We start from the raw sequence: 23,808 nt of genomic DNA, 5'->3' as shown, positions 1-23,808 counted from the left end.
AGAGAGAGAGAGAGAGAGAGAGAAGCCAAAACCGAGCACCGCATCATTCATTCCGTGGCATACAAATGAAGCGTCTATTGCCGAGGGTAATTATTTATTGCAAAGGTGTACTAGAGATTTTGGGCATGTGGCATGAGTCACAAAATAAGACCCCGAGACGCCATTTTTGGGCACAAGATGAGGGACGCAGCAAAGAGCAAAGAAGAAAGGGCACTTGACGGACTGCAAGGGAAAGGAGAGGGCTTTGAGATGATAGCGGTTGGACGTGGATGAACATAAACAGGACATTTAATCTTTTCGTGTGACGGAACTCGCATCAGCCATTCGACCAAAATTATTCACCTCAATGATGGCAAAAAGGGAAGACATGTATTAATATTTACTGCGTGACTCCTATCCATTTCGACTCGGTTTTTACTCAGAGACCTTCTTTGTCACTCGTATTCTATTCTTGTCCTTCTCTTCTATAATAATAATAATAATAATAATAATAATAATAATAATAATATACATAAAAATAGTGAAGAAATCCACAGTGGTGTAGGTGTAGATATATCTTTTAGAAAACACACACACACACACACACATATATATATATATATATATATATATATATATATATATATATATATATATATATATATATATATATATATATATATATATATATATATATATATATATATAGTTTTCTGAGAACCTGCCGGATCCTCCTTCTCAGACTGCGAAGGAGAATCGAGCAGGTTCTCGAGAGCTCTCGTTTGTATATGTATTTATAAAACAAATATTTACATCTACATCACTGTGGATTTCTTCACCAATAATAATAATAATAATAATTATAATAATAATAATAATAATAATAATAATAATAATAATAATAATAATAATAATAATAATAATAATTGTTAAAGTAGCCTCCTTCAAAAAATCTTCGTCTCACATTCCTCGTAGACAGATTTGGTTTGTTCAAGGTCCAAATATGTTCAGAAAGCCTGTTCACTAGTCATGAGCTCTTAACGAGCATAACTTTATCTGCTGTTCGTGATCTCTTAAAAAATGACAGAAAGCTGATCTGACTGTTTAATATTGCCACCATGCATCTGATTTGCAAATGCTTATATACCTGTCACTCAACCTTGCATTCTTTCATGGCGAATTCTGAGTAAACGAAAGCTTTCCCTTTACTGTTTGGAGATCCACCTTCAGCCAGTTTGTGTCTGTTCGTTCAGCATTTGTCAAGTGGAGATGACCATGACTACTGTGCATTTCAGGGCCGTGTCTCATAGATTTTCGTCGATAAAATCTCACCGAAGCATCGGACATAGATCGTATCTTGGAAAGATGCCTAATTGGCAAAATTATGCAGTGCTGTCTAATGTGGATAATTAAGGCACTGATCAGAGTAAATCAAAGAAATTTAAAGGGAAACTTAGCTAAATCTAGCAGGCTCGTAGGTAGAGGCTAGTAAAACGTAATTACTGAAGGTCCTCCCACTCATTGATACGATCCATAGCCGATGCTTTGGAAAGAGTTTATCGACGAAAATCACTTAGACACGGCTCGAAATGCACAGTACTTGAGCCCTATTAACGAGGCAGTCTTCAAACAGGACATGGCGACGCACAGAAATTACATAATTATAATTACTATGGTAAACATAATATCTGTGTCAGTGGAATAGTTAGGCAGACGCAGATGACATTTATCTCTTTCGAAAGAAAGGCAATGAGCACATCTTGTTAAATGCTTTTAACAAATCTTACAGCAACAAGAGAGAGTAATTATAATGACTATGATTAAAATTTCCATGTGAGTAAAATAGGTCATTTCTGTGTCCACCTTGAGTGTTTGAAATGCGATCGTCATTTACGGATACTCTTAGAATTGGCTGATTATAAGTGCATTCCCAACCCCCACCCCAACCTTTTTTTTTAAATGATAATGTATTACATTCTTGGAATGGAATATAGAATGGGATGGCATATAGAGTTTAGGCCAAAGACCAAGCAATGGGACCTATGAGGTCATTCAGAGCTGGAAGGAAAGTGAGAGCAGGTAGTTTTGAATGGTGTAACAGGAGGAAAGACTCGCAGTTGCACTTTGAAATAATTGTTAGAAGAGGGTGGACACCAAGATGGAAGAAAGGTAATATGAACTGAGGCACAGTGCAAGGAATAAAAGGGGTGAAAGCTAGGGGCCGAAAGGACACTGCAAAGAACCTTTAGTAATGCCTACAGTGCACCCCGTGAGGTGCACTGACGGAGCTACCCACCTACGGGGACTGCTGTGGCTAAAAGGGTATCCATGACAAGCTCAAGTTGCAAGTGCACCATAAGTAGCAATGCTCGATGGTGCCATTTCTTCAGTATTAAATGGAAAGCTAAAACTAAAAGGGATAAAAAAAGGGGGATGAAGTTTTTAAAGATGGCACAGTTGGTTTCAGTGTTGACTACTGTGTAATGAAATCACTTCGTGATAAGCTGTCTCAAGGATATATTCTCTCTCTCTCTCTCTCTCTCTCTCTCTCTCTCTCTCTCTCTCTCTCTCTCTCTCTCTCTCAGAATTTTCACGCGTATTTCCTTTGGTTCTTTACGAATTACATCACTGTGTTTCATAATCTAATTAGACATCTTTTCTGCCATGCCATTCAAAATATATTTTTTCTCATCCACCTTTTGGTACTAAGTTGTTTTGAAAGATCTTTCAATCTGACTATGAAGTTATTTTACGCAAATTAGATTTTAATAATTTTTTCAACGTAAATGAATAGCGATTTCTACCTCTGATATGCAACCTCTTATCTCGATTTTCCATTTTCTCCTTTGTATCACTATTTATCCAAGTGCGGGAATGGTGATTTAAATATTAATCGGGGAACAGGAATTTAAACTGTCAATCGAAATTGAGGTAAAACGCTAAACTTTTCCATTTACATTATTGGTGTTTGATGAAACTTTCTACTGAATTCCAACACCTCTGGCCAGAAAAAAAATGCTATGTTAAGTGTTTTAACGAGCGAAATACTTTTACCTCGAAGTCTGCCTTTAGTTAAATATAGTTCGGAGTTGCTCAACCGGATTCGCGGTCTCAGAAGTGACAGGTGTAGGCTGGGTTCTGATGGGTCTGTCACGGCTGTCTGTGATAATAAAAAGAAAGTCTCGCGCTTAAGAGCAACCCGTTGTTGGTCACCGGAAATATTATATTCAAGTCTGTAACTCACTGAACGATGGTGGTTGTAAGTTGGATATACAATCGTAGTTGAAGACTTGTATCGTATAGCTCGCAGACCAGATTATCCGGCTAAAAATTAAAGATTTTGCTTCTCTTATCCTGACATATTACTGACAGACACAAGTTTCACTTCCTGTAACAACACTAAAGAGAGAATAACCTCTATTCGCCATAACTCTCTCTGTAATTTTTGTTCTGACAAGTCTCATTAATGCGTAATTTATCATTATTATTTCTGAACCATGGTAATTTGATTTCAACAGAGCATTAATGTGCTGGTCTAGCCTTCAAGTCCTTTTTCGACTTTCTCTTCCATGGCTTTTATTATCATAATTTTTTCGATCGAGTTTCTATAATTATGTTCGTTGATGATCAAAGCGATGTCTCGGATACTGAAGATGTCATTGACCACAAAACTAACAGGCTTGCTGGATCTTCAGTGATTTTGGTTATAAGCAGAAGATTAATAATGTCTCAGTGTTGTTGAATCTTATTATGCAGGAAAAAGAGATAAGCCTCACTCCGCCTGCTTGGGAATGTGCTCGTCTTGCAGTTCCTCGATTGTTACGACTGGAATCTTGAGGGAAAAGCTTTGTTTTTTTCCAAACAATTTTCATTAGAATAGGATTCATTTTTTTAATCGCGGCACCCACGTTAAAATGTAGCCTAAACTTTTTAGTGACATCTTTTGTTCTAGTTTATCAAATTATGGAATGCTTATCGGCATTGAATTTAACAGTCAGTGCAACCGGACTTTTCCGTCATTGAGGTCGTAGCTGCTTGTACCCAAAGTGAAGTATATATAGTAGTTCGGTGTAATTAATATTGCATCGGTACTTTTCATCATCAGTTATTTCAACTGTACACAGGTCTAAAAAAAAAAAAAAAAAAAAAAATCTATCCATGCTGGACATCTCAAACAAGTCTTGTAGCCCTCCCGTGATATCATGGTTCCTTCGGCAATATTCGTAGTTTTTTTTTAACTCATTTTTATTTAAAAGACCTAAGTTGGTTTCGGCACCAAAGACCGAATAAGGCAATCGCTGTTTCTGTCACTCGCTCGCGTTTCAGCAACATTCAAGCACCGAGTGGTACATTCTTCTGCTCGCCAATATTTGGCTCTAAAAAGCTTCAGGAAGGTCTCCAGACTTTCTGAAAGCAGTTTAAAGCATCTGAATATCTTCTGCAGCTTGTTAAATGTTTCGTATATAGGGATTCGATAGCACGATTCTGGTTTGGCAGGTTTGTAGGTTAGAGCTGACACTTGTACAAACATTTGTTGTTCCGTGTGAACGATCAAAAATACTAGAATCTGTTTTCGTCATTTAGATCAGCAGAACCTTGATTGATGATGGCCTCAAGGTTTCTGTACGTTTTTAGTTCATCATACTGATTAACAGTCGTTTTACTTCAGCCGCAGAGAGAGAGAGAGAGAGAGAGAGAGAGAGAGAGAGAGAGAGAGAGAGAGAGAGAGAGAGAGAGAGAGAGAGAGAGAAAGTAAAATGGGCAATAGAGAGAAAGATGAACAGATGTAAAAATGGCGACGGGGAGAGAGAGAGAGAGAGAGAGAGAGAGAGAGAGAGAGAGAGAGAGAGAGAGAGAGAGTAAAATGGACAGAGAGAAAGATGAACAGATGTAAAAAGGCGATGGGGGGAGAGAGAGAGAGAGAGAGAGAGAAAGATAAACAGATGTAAAAAGGCGGCATTGAGAGAGAGAGAGAGAGAGAGAGAGAGAGAGAGAGAGAGAGAGAGAGAGAGAGAGAGAGAGAGAGAAGATCTTCAAACTGACAGACAAACATTAAGCTAATAATAATATGCCATTCTTACCCGGGAGGATCATGTAGCCCCAAAAATACCCACCCTCTGAACATGCTTCATCGGTTTTACCATGTGCTTACGACAGATTCTGGCTATGCAAAGGCCTCGCTGACATTTTATGTCCGCAAACAGTTCTGTTTCTTCGCTAAAAAAAAAGGGACTGAGTTCTAGGAGGGGAAGGAGAAAAATTAAGTACGCTTTCACATCCAATACTATTTTCAGGCCTACCTAAAGTGTTTTTAAGAATTAGCAGATCCCTCTCAATCCTCATTTCCATTCCGTTTAACTGTAGAACTGCCTTCCCGGCAGTGCTGTGGATGTTACGGCCACGATGACCGCATTTGGTGCGACGCCAGGTGGCATATGGGTAATCAAGTAATTATGGATGTTGATATTCACGTTTGAAAGAGGTAATCGTCTTCAGTGTGCATGCAACACTTAGTCTTATGTCTTACTTATTTTATCAACTGTTGTCTACTTATTCTATGTGAATTCTGTTTGTTTTCGTTCATCTTTTTGTTTGAAATAGCTTCTCTCTCTCTCTCTCACTCTCTCTCTCTCTCTGCATACGGGCATTTAGTCTTATGGCGGCTTATTCAGCAAGCATATAGCCTCATAAGTTTAATCCACGCGAAAATGTACGGTTTAGATAATAATAATAATAATAATAATAATAATAATAATAATAATAATAATAATAATAATAATACTAGTGGAGAAGCAAATCCACAGTTATGTATATGTACATATATCTAAGGATAAATCTGTACAGACAACTTTCGGGAATCTGTACAGATTTATCTTTAAATATACTCGTACTATGTAATTGTACACATACATAACTGTGGATTTTTATCTCCATTTTAAGACGCAAGCTACTATGAGTATTTCTTTTATTTTTAAATAATAATAATAATAATAATAATAATAATAATAATAATAATAATAATAATAATAATAATGAAAGGTTCTTACGGTCCAACTCGAAATATCTTTCCATGACGGGGGTTCACACTTGACATCCTGCAATACTTGCATTACCTTTGCATTTAAGTCAACTCAGTTGTTGTGACAGCCGTCGTCTTCTTATTTAAGAATAGACGTTGTTCCCTTAATCTAAGGAAGATATGGCTACCTGTCTTTTTTTTTAAATTCTAACCATAAATTACGAACAAGGCGTCTTCAGCTAAAAATAGCTGGAAAATGGGAATTTTTTGTTCGAGCTCCATTCTTCTATACACTTGGAAATCTTTGCAAATTGGCAATTCAGCCGCCAAGAACCAAAGTTGTTCTTCCCGTAGAGATGAAAAAAAAAAAAAAAACATGAATTCGTGTCCGTCTTGTATCTTCTCTACGAAAAACACAAAGTACTGAATTTCCACCATCGCTGCTAACGTACCAAAGATGTGTTGTTTTGATGTACCTCGCAGAATCATAAGTAACAAACTGAAGGGTGAAACCGTAAGATGAAGAATAAATATGCTAAATCATTTCTTTTACACTGTTCATGAATAATTTACGAGAACTGCTGAAAAAAGTAGGCAAATAATACTGATGTGAAAACAAGTTAGACATCTCCCTTCAGGCACAGCGGTGTCACACTATATTTAGAGACAGCCAAATCTCTTGCAGATATTGGGCCTTCATTTGGGAGGGCTTGGCAATCTCCTTCATGAAAGCACACGCAACTGTCACTATCAATTAGTACTTAGAGGAACATGCATGTTAATAACGCATTAGTCCGTCTGCCTCTCATAATGATAATAATAATAAGTGCTGCTTGAAAGTAAGAGATCAAAGCGCGACCCTCATTCCTGCAGTACCATGAGGATTGCATCATAACCCAGACGATGAGTAAACAGTATTACGTCATCTATCTTGATTTATATCTCCCGTGACGCTGCTGTAGCCTGACGAGCTGGGCTTGCTCGTCCTTTCATATTCCTCAATAATAATAATAATAATAATAATAATAATAATAATAATAATAATAATAATAATAATAACCTATATGAGAATAAGATAGTATCTGCATGTTTGTGTATGCGTTAAACACGTGAGAATTACTGTATTATGATTTTGGTTCCCTGCCTCGCTCGAAAGTCAGTAATATATAATAATAATAATAATACTAATACTAATAATAATAATAATAATATTATTATTATTATTATTATTAATATTATTATTATTATTATTATTATTATTATATAAGCAAGTAAAAAATAAGCCGAAGAAAATCTGCGCAATCGAGTTTTCCGTATATCGTACAATCAAGTCCACCGAAAATTGATCAACCTTTCGGTGGTCTCAGTATAATGCTTTATAAGCCGCAGCCCATGAAACTTTAACCACGGCCCGGTGGTGACATGTCCTATATCGTTGCCAGATGCAAGATTATGGCTAACTGTAACCTTAAATAAAGTAAAAACTACTGAGGCTAGAGGGCTGCAATTTGGTATGTTTGATGATTGGAGGGTGGATGATCAACATACCAGTTAGGAGCCCTTTAGCCTCAGTAGTTTTTAAGCTCTTAGGGCGGACAGACAGACAAAGCCGGCACAATCGTTTTCTTTTACAGAAAACTAAAATGCAAAGTGAATTTCCGTATTTTTGCGTGTAACAATAATATTCAGCGGGTGACAATCTCCACTTATAGGATGTCTCTCGTCCAGGAACAACAGAGGCACTATAAAACACATTAGCGAGATGAGAAAAAATTGTATAAGCTATATTAATGAAAAAAGTTATTACAACAACAGGAAATATGAAAGTCAGTTTTATAATCTCTCTCTCTCTCCTGGTAAAACAACCTTTTTCATGATAGTGGTTACTTTGCAAACCGTAAACTTTGCATTTTATTATCTTAAGTATACTCAATTTATTAAGCGCGTTTAACTGTCATTCATCAATATATCTAAATTACTGAAGATCTCAATTCACAGAAACTGACGCCAAAGTCTAGGAAAGAGAAAGAAAGGTTACTGTTACATACATGGCCCTTATATCAACCCTGGTTGCATGGTACATGCGAGTGAATTTACTGGCATAACTTGAATTAAGCTTAATTCTTTTTTCGAAGGATATTTGGCATTAACGGTTACTGGTTACAAAAGAAAGATATTGAGTAAAAAGTTTATTTTTTTTATATTATCCTAAGACCATGACTTAAGTACACAGGAACACTCGTGCTATTTTGAAGCTTTTAAAAACAAATAATGAAATATTTTGCGATCATAAATTAAAATTGAATAAGAATTAAATTCACTGATATTAAAAGAATAAACCCTTGTATCATTACGTTTGCCTTTTGTTCAAGAATCACTTTTAATATTTTAAGTTCACAGAAATAAAGCAAACAGAAACATATTATAACAAAGGACATAACTATATAATCTTTTCATCTAAGTTTCCATTACACAAACGATAATGAAAACAGAAGCATGCCATCTTTGTATTTCGAAGTTTTTTTTTTTTATTGAGAATGAAACTATTATCAAGAGTACGTTAACGGACCTATTGTATAGATGCTAGTTTAACGAGAAAGTCTTAACTGAACCGTTAAAATCAAATGAAAATATCGCTTGTAAGAACAGTAATTCCTCAATGATACTTCCATTGAAGCGTGCCAGAGTTTCCTGGCACCAAGACACAAAGCTGTTTCTTTTCATGTCGGAAGCGTAAGCCCCGGACCAAAACAATTTCGAGGATTAAGAAGTTCTATATTTGTGAAGGAAAGGAGAAACTATGTACCACTTAACCAGCGTAAGCTTCTGTCGAATCATTGTGGGCAGATGAAATAAGGAAAATATTTGTTCTGTTTCCAATCATCAGCATCTGTACCCGGAATCAGGGGGAGATTACGGAAATCTCCGACGCCAGATAATTCGAGATCTAATTGCACCTGAAATTCAACAGGATCAGTGGCTGTGCACACGCATTCCCACACACACACACATACACACACGTACACAAAATTCTCGTAAGTGGGCTTCTTGCCAGAGACTCTCCATTAGCGAGCTCTAACCCAGAAATAAAAACGTTATGGACTTGAGGTTACCTTAGTTCCTTTGCAATGTCACTGACCTATAAATATATATATATATATATATATATGCATATATATTTTAATATGTATATGCATTATATATATATATATATATATATATATATATATATATATATATTTATTTAAGTATGCGTAAAGTATCCATATATTTGCTTCATCTCAGGAAAGTTTTTATATCATCAGTTGTACTAATTGTAAAAAGCCCATAAATAACGTCAAGCACTACGTATCTTTGTGTAATTCTGAGACGGGCTAAAATTAAATAACTTCCTTACGTCCGACAGACCAATTATTTATGTCCAATATCATCACCCTGATTTTTATTTGTTTTCTTGTTTCCTTTTGGCAGACGCCCAGGAGGGATGCTGAGAATGGAGAGATAAGTGAACGTCATACCCATGGTTCCATCGACGGCAGCGGGTGGGTGGGCGATGGGGAGACAAGGGCTGAGGGCAGAGCAGGGCGAACGCCGCCCACTTCTCTCCCGTCGGCATGTGCAAGATCGGTGTCGCCAGCAAGGTCGCGTGCTGACGACGACTTCATCGAACGTCAGACCAACAAGAGTGGGGCGAGGTACATGGACGACTTCGTTGGGAGCAAGGGCGGTGGAGGTGCGACGCCCGGTGTGAAGGTGTCCGATGGGCATCGTCTCAGAAAGGAAGATGAAGAAAAGGAGAACCGAAAAGACGAAGAAGACGAAGAGGAGGAGGAGGAGGAAGAAGAAGAAGAGGAAGAAGAGGAAGAGGAGGATGATGATGATGATGAGGATGAAGAGGATGAAGAGGAGGAGGATGAGGAAGAGGAAGAAGAAGACAGTAAGGAGGGTGAAGATGAAATCGAAAATGAGAATGAAGGCGAAGATACTCCATTAATGCAACAGGTGAGTAGTAGCCAAGACAAGGCCAAGAGTGGCACCGGTGTGCCACATCGAAGCAGTGCCGATAGCGATGGTGTAGGTGACGGTGGTGTCCACCAAAAGAGCGGAGCCAAAGTCAGAGAGCCAATGGTCGCCACCGGAAGTGTACCACCGAAAGCCGTGTCCCTGAACAGCATGAGTGACCCCAAGAGGCATACCATTCCCATGGATTTCGTTATGCAAGACGCTCATCAAGGTGCTTTTGAAAGACCCTCTTCGAGCCTACCTAGAAATGGCACTCTTTTTGACCCCGGCAATTCTTCCTCGGTGCCCAGGCAACGTCCAACGAGCCTCAATCTCTCTCAAGGGGGATACCTTTTGCGAGACCTACGAAGCAACAGCCCGTCAGATGCCCTGAAAAATCACTTCCTGAGTCACATGACTTCTCCCAGCGAACAAACTTCTGCGTCTTCTAACGGTGACAAAGACGTCCACTACATCCCCGTAGAGTTGGAGGCGGGAAGGAGAGTGACCCTGGTGGGTGGTGAAGGTAAGAAGAGGAAAAGTGGCGGCGGGGAGGAGAAAGAGGAGAAGAAGAAGCCGCCACTCTCGTCGTCCTCCATCGCCGCCTCAGTGCCTTGCACACCTGCTGCTACCTTGCCCCTGTGCGAACGCAGGGGGAGAGATATCGAAAGTTTAGTGATTGTGGAGGACGATCGCTCCAGTAACGGGTCTAGTCAAGTGAGCTCGAGTGCCACATCTGAGGAGAACAGGAGCGAAACGACTCCATACAGTGACATTTCCAATCAGTGGACGGGTAACAGCAACAGCTGCAAGAACATTGAGATTATTTCTGGCAACTCAGGCACTGCACAACAGACTGCTGGACAGGGATCGTTCCAGCACCGCCAACACTCTTCCAGCGGCCAGCAAGCGACAGGGCCACGATTACCCGGTTCTTATACCCCCGAAGGTTCAGGTGACAGGCGGCCGGGAGATACAGCAAACAAGAGGGGCGGGTCAGGTGAATCAACGAGGGCCTTCCCTCAAGTGCCTTCCTCTTCTGCAACATCTCTCTCGGAGTCCGAGCCTGATGTTGACGCGATTATCAGTCAAGCCGAAAAAGTCATCCAAGAAACGAAGCGATTATCGGCCTGTGTTACTAACGATCTGCCGGTTGAGAATGACCTAGGCAGGGAGAAATATCGAGCAGGGAGAGGGCAGGGGAGTGATTCGCTGCAGCCTTCAGGATTTAATTTGGCTCCAAACATCGCTACCAGAATTTCTCCAGAATCCAATTTTGTTGAAGTGTTGGAAGACGACAGCAGCGAGGAAGAAGAAGAGGAAGAAGAGGAGGAAAAAGATACTGATGAATATGACGATAAGAAGGAGGAGCAAAGAGAACGTAGGCGTAAAGAGGAGGAATCCTCTGTGGTGGAGGGTTGCCTTTCAATACCTCTCCCTGGACTAGCACGGCGTCCACAACAGCCTCGAATCTCCTCTCCACTTGACCTCCACAACGCCGCCCCTTCCGCCCCCCCAGGTCAGCCCCAACGTCGTCGAGACAGCGTCATCATTGAGCCCCTTGACGACGATAGTGATGACGTCATTTCGTGTGAGGAAGTTCGCCCCACAATAGTAACGAGTCCAGAAATACAGAGTAGTGACGTCATGGGCTGCGCAACGGAGGGTGGGAGGAGGGAAGGGGGAGGGGGGAGGGTTGCATTCCCCCGGGACGTGCCACCTTCGCAAACACTGTCACACGAGACTCGGCCCAACCGAGTGACGCGGCTCGGTGGTGGTGGTGGTGCTGCGGCAGCTCCCGCCCTCGACAGTAGTAGTATGGGCGGCGTGTTTACAAGGGGCCGCACCCACGACTCCTCCGCTGCCCGACCCACGCCCGCCCAAAATGTCAGTAGTGCCACAGGGAATCGAACAAAGGTTGCATCACCTGCGCCGCCATCGCCCACGACGCCAAAATTGCGAGAGAGGACCCTGTCATCAAGTGAGGAACCACCTTTGCCGCCCTACGTCAGGCAGAAGCCAGAACAGACCAGGAGATACAGCGGCTTTGGACACGTTCAGTCAGACAATGTGCGAAAAATGCGTGACGTCTGGGGGTCTCGTCAGGAGCCCTCACCCACACCAACCCCCAGAAGTCGAGCGCCCGCTGCGAGTCCCCCTCCAGTCCCCAGGAGAAGAGAAGCAACGCAGTCGCCGAGACGGGGACCCGATTCTCCCAGGCGATTCTCCTCCGATTCTCCCAGACAAAGAGCTGCCTCTCCCGCCCGGGTGCCGCCTGAATCCCCCCGAAGATATCATGACTATTCCCCAAAAAGGGGCGTGGATGCATTATCCTCCTCGAGAAGAGGTTCTGATTCCCCTAAACGAGTGCCAGACCCGCCTAAGCGAGGACCCGATTCCCCTAAACGAGGTCCTGACTCCCCAAAGAGATCGTTCTTCTCAAGAGATTCCCCATCTCGCGATTCTGGCAGGTCCACCAAAAGTAACAACGCCAACACTAACTTCTACAGTTCCACCATCAGCAGTCGCAACAAGGTTAATCCGTCTTCGAGAAGAGGCAGCACCTCGTCTACCGAAGGAAGTGCGGGGATTCCTTCTTTCGCTCCGTCCTCAGGTGTGCGCCCCTCTACAACGAACACAACCGTCCATCCCCAGCCCGACAGGTACCGATCAAATGGAGCGTCGGGAGGAAAACCCTCAACGCCCACCAGTAGGCGCTCTCGACGTACCTCCACGCCCCCTCCTACGAGATCACCAGCTCCTCCTCCCACTTCTTCTGAGACTCCTACAGCGTCGCCTATCCACCACAAAGTGTTCCGAAAACTACGAGACACAAGTCTGCAACCAGATAGTCAGACCATTTGTTTCCGAGAAGAGGAGGATCGTTATAAGGTAAGTGGAGAGTGTACAAACACACACACACACACACACATGCACGTAAAGGGTTCTTGGCTATTTCAGTCCTACTCCTTCAGTGTTTATATAACAATGGCTGCAGACCCTTGCTGCAAGGCGAGGCAGCATAACTTAATATTTAATCGAAGCCAGAGTAAGCACGCAACTTATTCTGGTTCCAGCGCAACACCATGCATAAGAACACCCAAATGATAGTAGAGCTAATTTCATCCATTATGTATATTAGATAAATTAATAAGAATGCTTGATGTATCCAATCTAAGCTACTTAATATGCAGAAATAATCAGTAAAACAAGACCCAGTGGGAACATTTTGATAACAATAAAATTAATAGAATACTCAGAGATTTGAGTGTGAAGTGCTTAAGTATCAATAATGGTTAAAACAGGTCTTGAGTTGTGAAATGTTAAACTTATGCTCTACGCAGAGAATTGATTCGGTCTCAATTGCTGGACTGCAGTGCAATATAACAATACCTGTTGAATGTCTATACATGTAAAACGTAACTTTACTTTTGTCCTCATATTTCTTATAAAGCCGGGTTTGATTATTATAATGCGCACTAGACCCATTTAATTAAGGAGTACGCCTGTAAAATAAGACAAAACAGAGAAGCAACAAATACAGCGATTCACATTTCTTTTTATTATACATATATATATATATATATATATATATATATATATATATATATATATATATATATATATATATATATATATATATATAAGCGATAATGGCTAACAATAGAGAGCATGACAGTGACGTGAATGGGTTGCTTTCAAATGACATGACAGTGTTGAGATGAAAGTCTGTTCCGGAACAAGGTTCTCTAATGCACCAGGATTATTGTTACGTTTTGCTATTCACGTTCGTTTGGAGGAAAAAAGGCTAGCGACAATGCTGAGAGACATTGTAATTTTACACACGCACGCGCATACACGTATGTATGCATGTATGCATATATAAAGAAACACACACACACACATATATAGATATATGTATATGTGTGGACGTACATATTTGTCTGTGTGGCTGTGTTGGAAAATGTGTTAAACTGTTAACTGATTAAGAATTTGATATTAAGCATATAAGAAAAATGTTGAATGGCTTATTTCAGAGTAACGTTTTATCATTCAATGAGAGTAGACTAGCAAAAGATCGTCGTTTGCATCGTACAGTAGTGCTGTTACGTGTGCGGATAAATGTTTGTACAATTACCAATATATACCCTCTGTTTTTTTTTATTCACCAAAACCGCGAAGTTTAATAGCCACGACCATCTTTTAACCTCTCGGTTTCCATCTTGTATCTCTGCTAGATAATCCCCCGTTACTTACTTATTCCTATATTCGCGAGGGATCATTGAGGCTCTTCACATACAACTATGAATATGCACATGCACATGCAGACATACAAAAGCAAACAGGCCAAACCCAGCGTTTATGCCGAATGTCTCGCTTGGCTCTTGGAAGAAGAGAACGGACGGGAGTGAAAACAAACGGGGTGTTTACACTGGAGAGGATGACCACCTCACTTGTTCGTTCCGTTGCAAAAACGTCGGCGGCTCCCGCGGTGATATCATTCCTATAATTCTCCGGCCCTCTTTTACGGATGAGCGAATGCATTTTCTTTGCGAGTGGGCAAAGCTTTATTTATCCGTTTTGCATGGGTGAAGTACCCAGGTGGTTGATTCTGTCCAGCGACTATATATTTCGTTTTAGAGAAGTATGTCCTTTTTTTGTAAGTTCAGATTATAATAATCTATCCATTTCTCGTCCAGCAAATTTTAAACAAGTAATTTCCTTAGCACAGTGTTATTCCATTTACTCTGTTCCTTACAGCCGAGTTAAATTCGTCGATAAACTTTGAGTCAGCCAAGCTCCACCTTCAGCCATTTTACAAAGGGACTCTAGATCTATTTCGCGGAACGATAAATAGCGTATCTATTTTCGGAAGTTTTAAATTTTTCCCTCGTTTCAACAACGAATCGACCTCATTCGTATCCACGAGAAAAAGAAATCAAAAGAATTAAAATCATTAGAATCACATTTACTGTATATCATTTCAGTAACAATGACGTCCACTGACCTCTCTTGATTTTCACGTCCTTCCATGTATGTTTTATAAATGGTCACTGTCATACTTAAGTTCTAAAACTGGTTTCCTGTGGATGTTAGATGGAATTTCTTTGACGGGGTCCATGCTTGCTTATTTCATTCACTGAGAGATATGCATTATACAAATACTGTGTATTTTGTAAATGAAACATTAACAGTGCACATATTCAACAGATTTAGGAAAACTGATACTTCAGTTACTAAATGTTTTACAGTTATCAAATACAAGTTGAATTGCAGTGTCACAATATTAGCGTATCTTGGTATCGCAACTTTTTAATGTGATTTTTAGGAAAAGGAACAATAATGTGTGAAGTATGGAATGCAGGAAATACAAGAAATGGGTAAAAAAAAAATAAATCTGCCAGTCGAAAGCATGTCATCTAGATTTATATCTTTAAGATATAAGTCTCACTGAGTTACGATGACGATGACACATGATGTTTTATATGAGAGAGAGAGAGAGAGAGAGAGAGAGAGAGAGAGAGAGAGAGAGAAAGGTTACAAAAAATTACACGTGAAAATAGACTAGTTGACCTCGAAAGCTGTGGGGAAATTTCACGGACAAAGTGACAAAACCTCACTTCCTGTTGACGAGAACACGAACGCATTTTTCATATCATCAAATTAAGGAATGATTCCATAAAAAGACTGAAAAAATGGCAAAATCAGTGGCTGTTACATTGTTAATATGACATTTTTGAACGACCCCCGAAATTTTCTATCTAATAAGGAAAGTTCTCTTTTAATAACGTCCCTGAACGCCGCAAACCGCAAATAGAAATTGCTTTCACGCAATTAACCGAGATAATTTGACAGTTCTGCTTCGATGCATTTAGTGATGATTTCTTTAAAATTTAAACACTCTGCTTTCCATTCCGATTCCTACGTGCTATTTTAAAGGCAGCTCATCCTGTATATCACCTAAATTGATATACGTCTTCAATTCATATCCTTGATGCGCCGATACAAAGTCAAAAGTTGTCAAGAATTTTCATGGTTGGCGGATGTATGAGGATTTCCCTTGAACAGACCACGTACACAGCATTCCAACACTTCCCCTCCGTCTCATTGTGAGGCTGAATTTCGAGATCATATCCTTCACTCATGGCGCTCGATCTACTTCGAATATCAACACTTTCCCTCGGTTTACTTGTCTCATTCGCCTCTCTCGCTCGAAATGCTCTGTTCTTATTCCTCAACTGAGACAGAGAGAAAGGGAGAGAGAGAGAGAGAGAGAGAGAGACAGAGAGAGATAGTTGTTTAGGAATGGGGATGAGTCACAGCTTCAGGTATTGATGGTAGCGTTGTTGTTGTCAAGGGAAGATGGCTTTATATATATATAATATATATATGTATATATATTATATATATATGTATATATATATATAGATAGTCTTTCTTCACCCTTCCTAGTTATCTCAGATTTATTACAAAACATTCTCCACAAATGAAGAACATTATATTAAAAATCACAATAGCCAGTTTTTTAACAACACAGTCTGGACATGCCTAATTTGAATGTAAATGGAATGCTTATCTCGATAATAACCATGAGAGAGAGAGAGAGAGAGAGAGAGAGAGAGAGAGAGAGAGAGAGAGAGAGAGTTGGGGTGATGGGGAATGAGGTAGTGGAGGAAAGAATAGAGGAAGAGAGAATGATTACGGGAGGAAGGGAGAAGGGCCAGCTTATGTGTGTGCGTATGTGTGTGTGTGTGTGTACGTGTACGTGTTTGTCTGAATGTGTGTGTGAAGTGCGCGTGCCAGAACACCACCACAGCCATCCATTGTGGCCGTTCCTCCCTTCCCCCCTTGCTCTTACACCTTCCAATCTCCAACCCCCTCCCCCCCCTACAACCGCCGCTCTCCTTACCAGTATAATGCATAAACCCAATTTAAGGATTAAATAAAAATCTTTAAACACCGAAGACACCAAGAAAACGTTAGTATTTAGTATGATAACATTTATGAATAGTCATATTATTCCCACACCTGATAACGTGACAAATTATCTTCAGATGAACAATATTGTCAGCGAAAGTTGTAGAAGTAAAATTAATTTTTTTAGTGTATGACTGAAAACCTGTTCTTTTATTGAGACTGTGATGCGAAGTTCACGATTTTACTTTGCGAACATCAGTTGCTTAATCATTATAAGCCGTAATTAAAAACACAAGATGACATTCTTTTTGCTATCGTCACCGAGGGATGAGTTTCATTTCTGCCATCATCTAAGCGGTGCTGAAACCGGTTTTTTCCTAATGCAGCTTAAAATAGGTCAGTGGAAATTAGGATAAATTCCTGGCAGTTGACAGGTTTCAAATATAAAATTATCATTTTATACATATATACAGTTATATATATGTATATATATATATATATACATATATATATATACATATACATATATATATATATATATATATATATATATATATATATATATATATATATATATATATATATATATATATATATATATATATATATATATATATATACATATACACACACACAAAATTTATGAATCGAACAATTTATAAAGGATATTATGGAAGTCATGTAAAATGAACCAAGACCTTTCTTAATCCAGTTGCTAAATTTCGTTTTATCTTTTATTAACTCTCCGTGCATGAGTGTGCGTATATGTGCAAGTGTGTACGTTTGCTTGTAACTGTGTACACCTGCTTTCGCTCACAGCTTTGCCAACAGGGACACCACCATTCCAAATAGAATTTTCTGGGAAGTGTATTGCTGTTTATCTTTGGGTTAAGGTGGGATGACTATAATAACCAAGTATTGAAGCTGCACAGTATCTCTCTCTTTTCTCTTTCCACCTGTGCATATATATATATATATATATATATATATATATATATATATATATATATATATATATATATATATATATATTAGAAAAATGTTCAGTTTTTGTGTTTTTGATGAAAACCATTACATTTCTAACGTTCTATACATAATCATACATATATATATATATATATATATATATATATATATATATATATATATATATATATATATATATATAAAGAGACAAATCGTCTGCTAATTAAAGACAAGAAGTCGAAAGGCCTTGCAGTACTCCATTGTTTATCTTTCCTTCTTGGATTTGTCTTTATTTATATATTCACCATGTTCCATATTTCCGTGATTCAGTTATATATATATATATATATATATATATATATATATATATATATATATATATATATATTAGATAATAAAAATCTCTAGATTTTTTATTTTTGTCTGCTGCACGAAAACCATTACATTTCTAACATCCTATTAGCTTTATGAACGACGCATCAGTTTCAAATATATGATACACTGGGTTAAAGACCAAATTTGAAAACGGGGCGAGGCGATCTGCTTTCGAATGCAAATCTGAGCGAACGTTTGATACACTAGGTATCTTGAATTGAATATGGAATTTAGGCCAAAGGCCAAGCACTGGGACCTAAGAAGTCATTCAGCGCTGAAACGGAAACTGGCAGTGAATAGGCTTAAAAGGAGGAACACCTCAGCAGTTGCACTGTGAATCAATTGTTAGGAGAGGGTGGAAAGTAAGATGGAAGAAAGCGAGTAAGAAAGGAAGTACAGTAATAGGAACGAAAGGGGTTGCAGCTAGGGGCCGAAGGCACCCTGCAAAGAACCTTAAGTAATGCCTACAGTGTGCCACATGAGTTGCACTGACGGCACTACCCCCCTACGGGGCCTTGTTCTGTACATGGTCGTTTATTGTCATCCTCTTGAACAGAATGGACCGTGACTGCATGACCTATACGCCTGGAAAGCCTCAGTCATAAGTAATTTACCAAGTTAAGCCAATGGAACAACAAGCAAATACCCTTACTATTTTGGGTACCTCGAAAAAGTAAAATGACTAGGCAATATTTGAAGTTTTATCATACTCTAATGCTGTTTCTTTTTTAAAGAGCGAGAGAGAGAGTTGATATCAACATTCTCTTTGTTACTGTAAGTGGCATACAAAGGACGAGTTTCCGCACACATCAAACAGATAGCGAGGGGAAGTGCGAATGAGATATATATGCGACTTTCTGATAAGTCTGTGAAAACGAAGTGATAAAAGATTTTTATTGCTACAGTCATCCTGAATGAGAGTTATTCCCTTGAATTCTATCATTTTGTATTGTTCTATGAACATCAACCAACAAGAATTTTACACACTACCACCCATTACGACGAAGCGAAAGAAACAAATGACATATTTCTTCTCATATATCTAGTTTCCCCAAAAGGAGCTCGTGTGTGTGTGTATATATATATATATATATATATATATATATATATATATATATATATATATATATATATGTGTGTGTGTATATATATATATATATATATATATATATATATATATATATATATATATATATACATATATATATATATATATATATATATATATATATATATATATATACATACACATACATATAGGCTATGTGTGTGTTCTATACAGTATGTATGTATATGCAGTATATATATAACTATATATATATATATATATATATATATATATATATATATGTATATATATATATATATATATATATATATATATATATATGTACTGTATATATATACACACACACACACACACACACACACACATATATATATATATATATATATATATATATATATATATATATATATATATGTGTGTGTACATACACTAATGATCCACCCAATTTGGAGAAATCTAGCTAGAGGAGAAGAAATACGGTATTGCGTAAAATTCTTGTTGACTGATGTTCATGGTATAATGCAAAAATGACAGACTTCTAGGGAATAACTCTTGTTCAGTATTATTATAGCAACACAAATCTTCTGTCGTTTCACTTTCGTACACTTATCAGGCAAGTCGCGTTTTCTCATAGCGAGATGCCGCTTGTTGTTTGTCTAGTTAATGACAGTTAGTTTACAATGCCATTATGAAAGCCATAAAACGGTGGTGAAGTAGGCTAAGACCAAAAGGTTAAAAAGACCAAAGAGTTAAATATAAACAAAAACAATAACAAATGGCTTGAAATATAATTCTTCGCAATTGACTCCACTCCATTACCGAGGTAAAAATCGCCATGAAAGAGGGAACATCAAAGAAACGAGTAAATAAAGACAAATAACAAAAAAAATTAAGTGCATATGAGAAGTTCACACACTAGGCACCGGGAGCGGAGCCCAGGTATGTGTAAAACTTGGCAGAGGCAGAGGGGAAATTAAAAAGGCGTTTGTATACATCCGGGGATTTTCAGAATTAAGGTGTTTTCTTGTCTTCTAGACCAATCGGTGATGTTTTTTTCGCGTGATGACACATCACTGGAGAGCAACATTAGAGTCTCACTATCTCTCTCTCTCTGCTTGTCCCATCAGGTTAATTTCTAGCTGGTTTCATCATCTTCCGCAAGCACTTGCTTTCATAATTCTTTTAAAGTATGTTGTTACTGTAGGCAGGGGTATTAAAGGCAACTTCATGCTTTCGACAAACTGGTTGGGCGTTGGCATGAGCTGTTCACATTTAAAGATGTCAATTATATAATCGCGGAATTAAGATCAAGGAAATTCTCCCTCTCTCTCTCTCTCTTGCGTACCATTAAAATGCTTTAGAAAATAAGATAATGAAGTAGCATGTCCCTGAATCAAAATGAACAGCTCCATTTACCTTAAACATTCACGCGCATTTGTGAAAGCTTTCACTCACCGTCAATGTTCCCATATATCGCTTATGTTTCCACACTGCAACTGACCACGCCCTGTAAATACTTGAACGAATGTAACTGCGTTCCCATTCTATCTACATTCTTATATCGCTGGAGTGACTTCACACACTTGAGTTGTACCTCAATTATCTAAACGTTTCTCTCATTCTGTAAACATCTTGCTGTGGTGGCTATACACATTTATGAAGACTTGCTTCCATGCTGTAAACATTCCCAGGTTTTGTAAACACGCACAGATTTCTGTCCTTTTATTTATCTATTTATCTTCTACATAATTAGTTTCATGAGCGTCATTTCATCTTTCGTTATCGTGTTTTGAAACAATATCATAGAATATGTTCCTGGGTAATGCCAGTACCTGTGTTTATATCCGAAAAACAAAAAATATCCATAGCTTAGAGGGTTTTTTTTTATTCTTTTTTCAGCCGTAGTCTCCATCGGGTTCTTTTCTTTTTCTTTGTTGCTATTCAAAACCAAGAGAGGCGCTTTTTTGGTACAGCGCAAACTGATGAGCAGTGTAAAATTTCTTTATGCCTCACAATTTTCACCGAACAAGGGAGTATGAATTAATGATAAAACCCACAGAGCATGTTTCTTGAAACAGCTACGAACAAGAGCTTCATTAAAACGAACAGACGCCCTCCCATCATCCAATCTTTGGACCGCTGCATAATGCCTTATTAGGAATCTCAATCTTGTCAGTCGATGTTAATGACCACTGTCGATGATGGCGATAATGCTGATGAAGACAAATCTTCAGGACTCAAGAACTCTTTTATCAATGAGTGATGATGGGTTGCTAAGGTCATCATCCATCGTATCGTTGATGCTCGATGTTGACAAAGCCATTGAGGGGAAAAATGGGATATTTGGCCTCGGCTAAAAGAGGTCCGGCTAAACAAGGTATGGATTCGAGGCCTAAAAAAACGGAAGAAGAAATAAATGAGGAAATGTAATTACACACTGTTAAGTGACAACTCGACACTCATGTTCAAATTGTATGGTTTCTGTGAATCTAAATGTCAGTGAAAAATTTTATAAAAGATGCTTTAATACTGATTAGTCTCAGATTCCTCCTGCATAGGAATCTTAACGCTGTTAACTTGAATCTTTCGGGCAATTCAATATCGCTCATTTTCATAATGATTACCAAAACTAAAGCATGTCTGTTCAAAGTTCAGAAACCAAAAACAGCTGAATCACAAAGAGGGAGGACGAAGACGTACACTATATATATAAATTATATACTTATAATATATATATATATATATATATATATATATATATATATATATTATATATACGTATATATACATATATAGTATGTATATATATATATATATATATATATATATATATATATATATATATACACATATACATATACTGTATATGTATATACAGCATATATATATATATATATATATATATATATATATATATATATATATATATATATATATATATATTAAAGTCCTCCTGGGCCTCTGTAGGCTCATAGAGCAGGCCCTGATCATATATATATATATAGTATATATATATATGCACACATACACAATCATACATATATATATATATATATATATATATATAGTATATATCACGAGTAAGCTCTGTCGTTGCAACGGCTAAAAGCAAGGCATGTAAATTCTCGTCTCATCCTGGTGAATCATAATAGATTCGCTGGTATCAGCGACCACGACAACTGCACTCCACCCCACAGCCTTTAAATATGTATCTAGGTAGAAAATGAAGATACAAGGAGATTACTAAGGAACTTCTTGGAAGCAACAAGGCGGCGACTAGACGGGTATACGCCAGGTTTGTGGCGCCTTTCTCACCTCGAAGAAACGGGTGGAGGTCTAAAGCCTGACCTTCAACGAAGGGCCCCTTCGGAATTTCCTGATGCAGCTTTTTCTCGTCTTATTTTTGCGTGGGCCTCGGGGGCAGACTGACGACCGCCGCGGCCGATAGGTTTTTATCTCCGAGTTAAACAAGGGGTAAAGGATCAATAGATCTCATCCTGGGATCATTAGGTATGAGAAGTATAATGAGATTCACTTGCATTATCATCATTTCGTGAAATAACCTGCGAGATCATTACTTTTATAGGGAAATATATAATTTCCTTGGGAATATCTACCTGATATTATTTAATAGGGATAATGAACAGCAGTGCTCTGAAATTTCATTGGCTGATGAATGAAACGACCGATAAATAGTGACGCATCACACACTGCCCATTATATTTAAGCGACCAAGCAAGTGTTCTATTCGATTAACTCCTCATGACCTGGGAAAAAAATTCTTTAGCACAGGTCATATTCTTTGTGACAAGCAATCACTCTCATCGCTAAATCTGCTGACATGCTTTTCCCTTGTTCAACCGTTCTTGAAAAATTAATCCCTAATTTGTAGGACTGAAAAAAAAAATACAATTAATCCACCCAACAACCTTTTTCTGACCTCTTCGTTACGTTCTCTCTTCCACCGGTAAAAGGTAGTTTCACTGTCTCTTTTATAAAAACCCTTCTTTGGGCCAGTTTTCTATTAAGCTAACGATAAGCCGATCCTCAACAGAGCTCAACAATCCTTCGATGACTTGGAAAGGCGACCGTTTCTTTTCCTCATATGGCAAGCGTTGGAATTCTTTCCGTGCTCACGTTGCCTTGATTCTTGTAATCTTCCGTCTTTGAAGTGACAAACATATCACTTCTTTCAGGGTTAGTCCTTGCTTTTTCTTCGGGTATGGACTGCATAAGGGCATAGGTTGGCCAAATCATCAGCATTTACATGAAGACCTAGTTTTAATGTGTGTGTGTGTATTACATAAATCTTTCGGAAACGTGGTCTGGTCTTCGACGAAAGTCGGAGGTTTCACGCATTAGATACAACTGTACAGTATACGATCTTCAACTCCCTTCTGAAAAGTACTGATAGGACTACCAAATACATTACTGATTCTGCTTGAGGGTAAACTTGGTTTCTTGTTGATTAATTCAATAC

At 38.4% G+C, this 23,808-nt stretch overlaps 2 protein-coding genes across 7 annotated transcripts in view; one reads left to right on the top strand and one right to left on the bottom strand.

The window, feature by feature from the left end:
• Positions 1–23,808, top strand: part of LOC136854063 (serine/arginine repetitive matrix protein 2-like) — a 105,185-nt gene that overhangs the window by 49,390 nt on the left and 31,987 nt on the right. For all 4 annotated transcript variants that reach the window (XM_067130172.1, XM_067130170.1, XM_067130168.1 and 1 more), the window contains one exon: positions 9,470–12,892. In XM_067130172.1, coding sequence (XP_066986273.1) covers positions 9,470–12,892 — 3,423 coding nt within the window. The remainder of the gene's footprint in view (positions 1–9,469; positions 12,893–23,808) is intronic.
• Positions 1–23,808, bottom strand: part of LOC136854066 (centrosomal protein of 112 kDa-like) — a 227,743-nt gene that overhangs the window by 173,970 nt on the left and 29,965 nt on the right. The window lies entirely within an intron of this gene.

Source organism: Macrobrachium rosenbergii, chromosome 28 (genome assembly GCF_040412425.1).
Source record: "Macrobrachium rosenbergii isolate ZJJX-2024 chromosome 28, ASM4041242v1, whole genome shotgun sequence".
Lineage (NCBI taxonomy): Eukaryota > Metazoa > Arthropoda > Malacostraca > Decapoda > Palaemonidae > Macrobrachium > Macrobrachium rosenbergii.
This window is presented reverse-complemented; position numbering and strand designations above follow the sequence as displayed.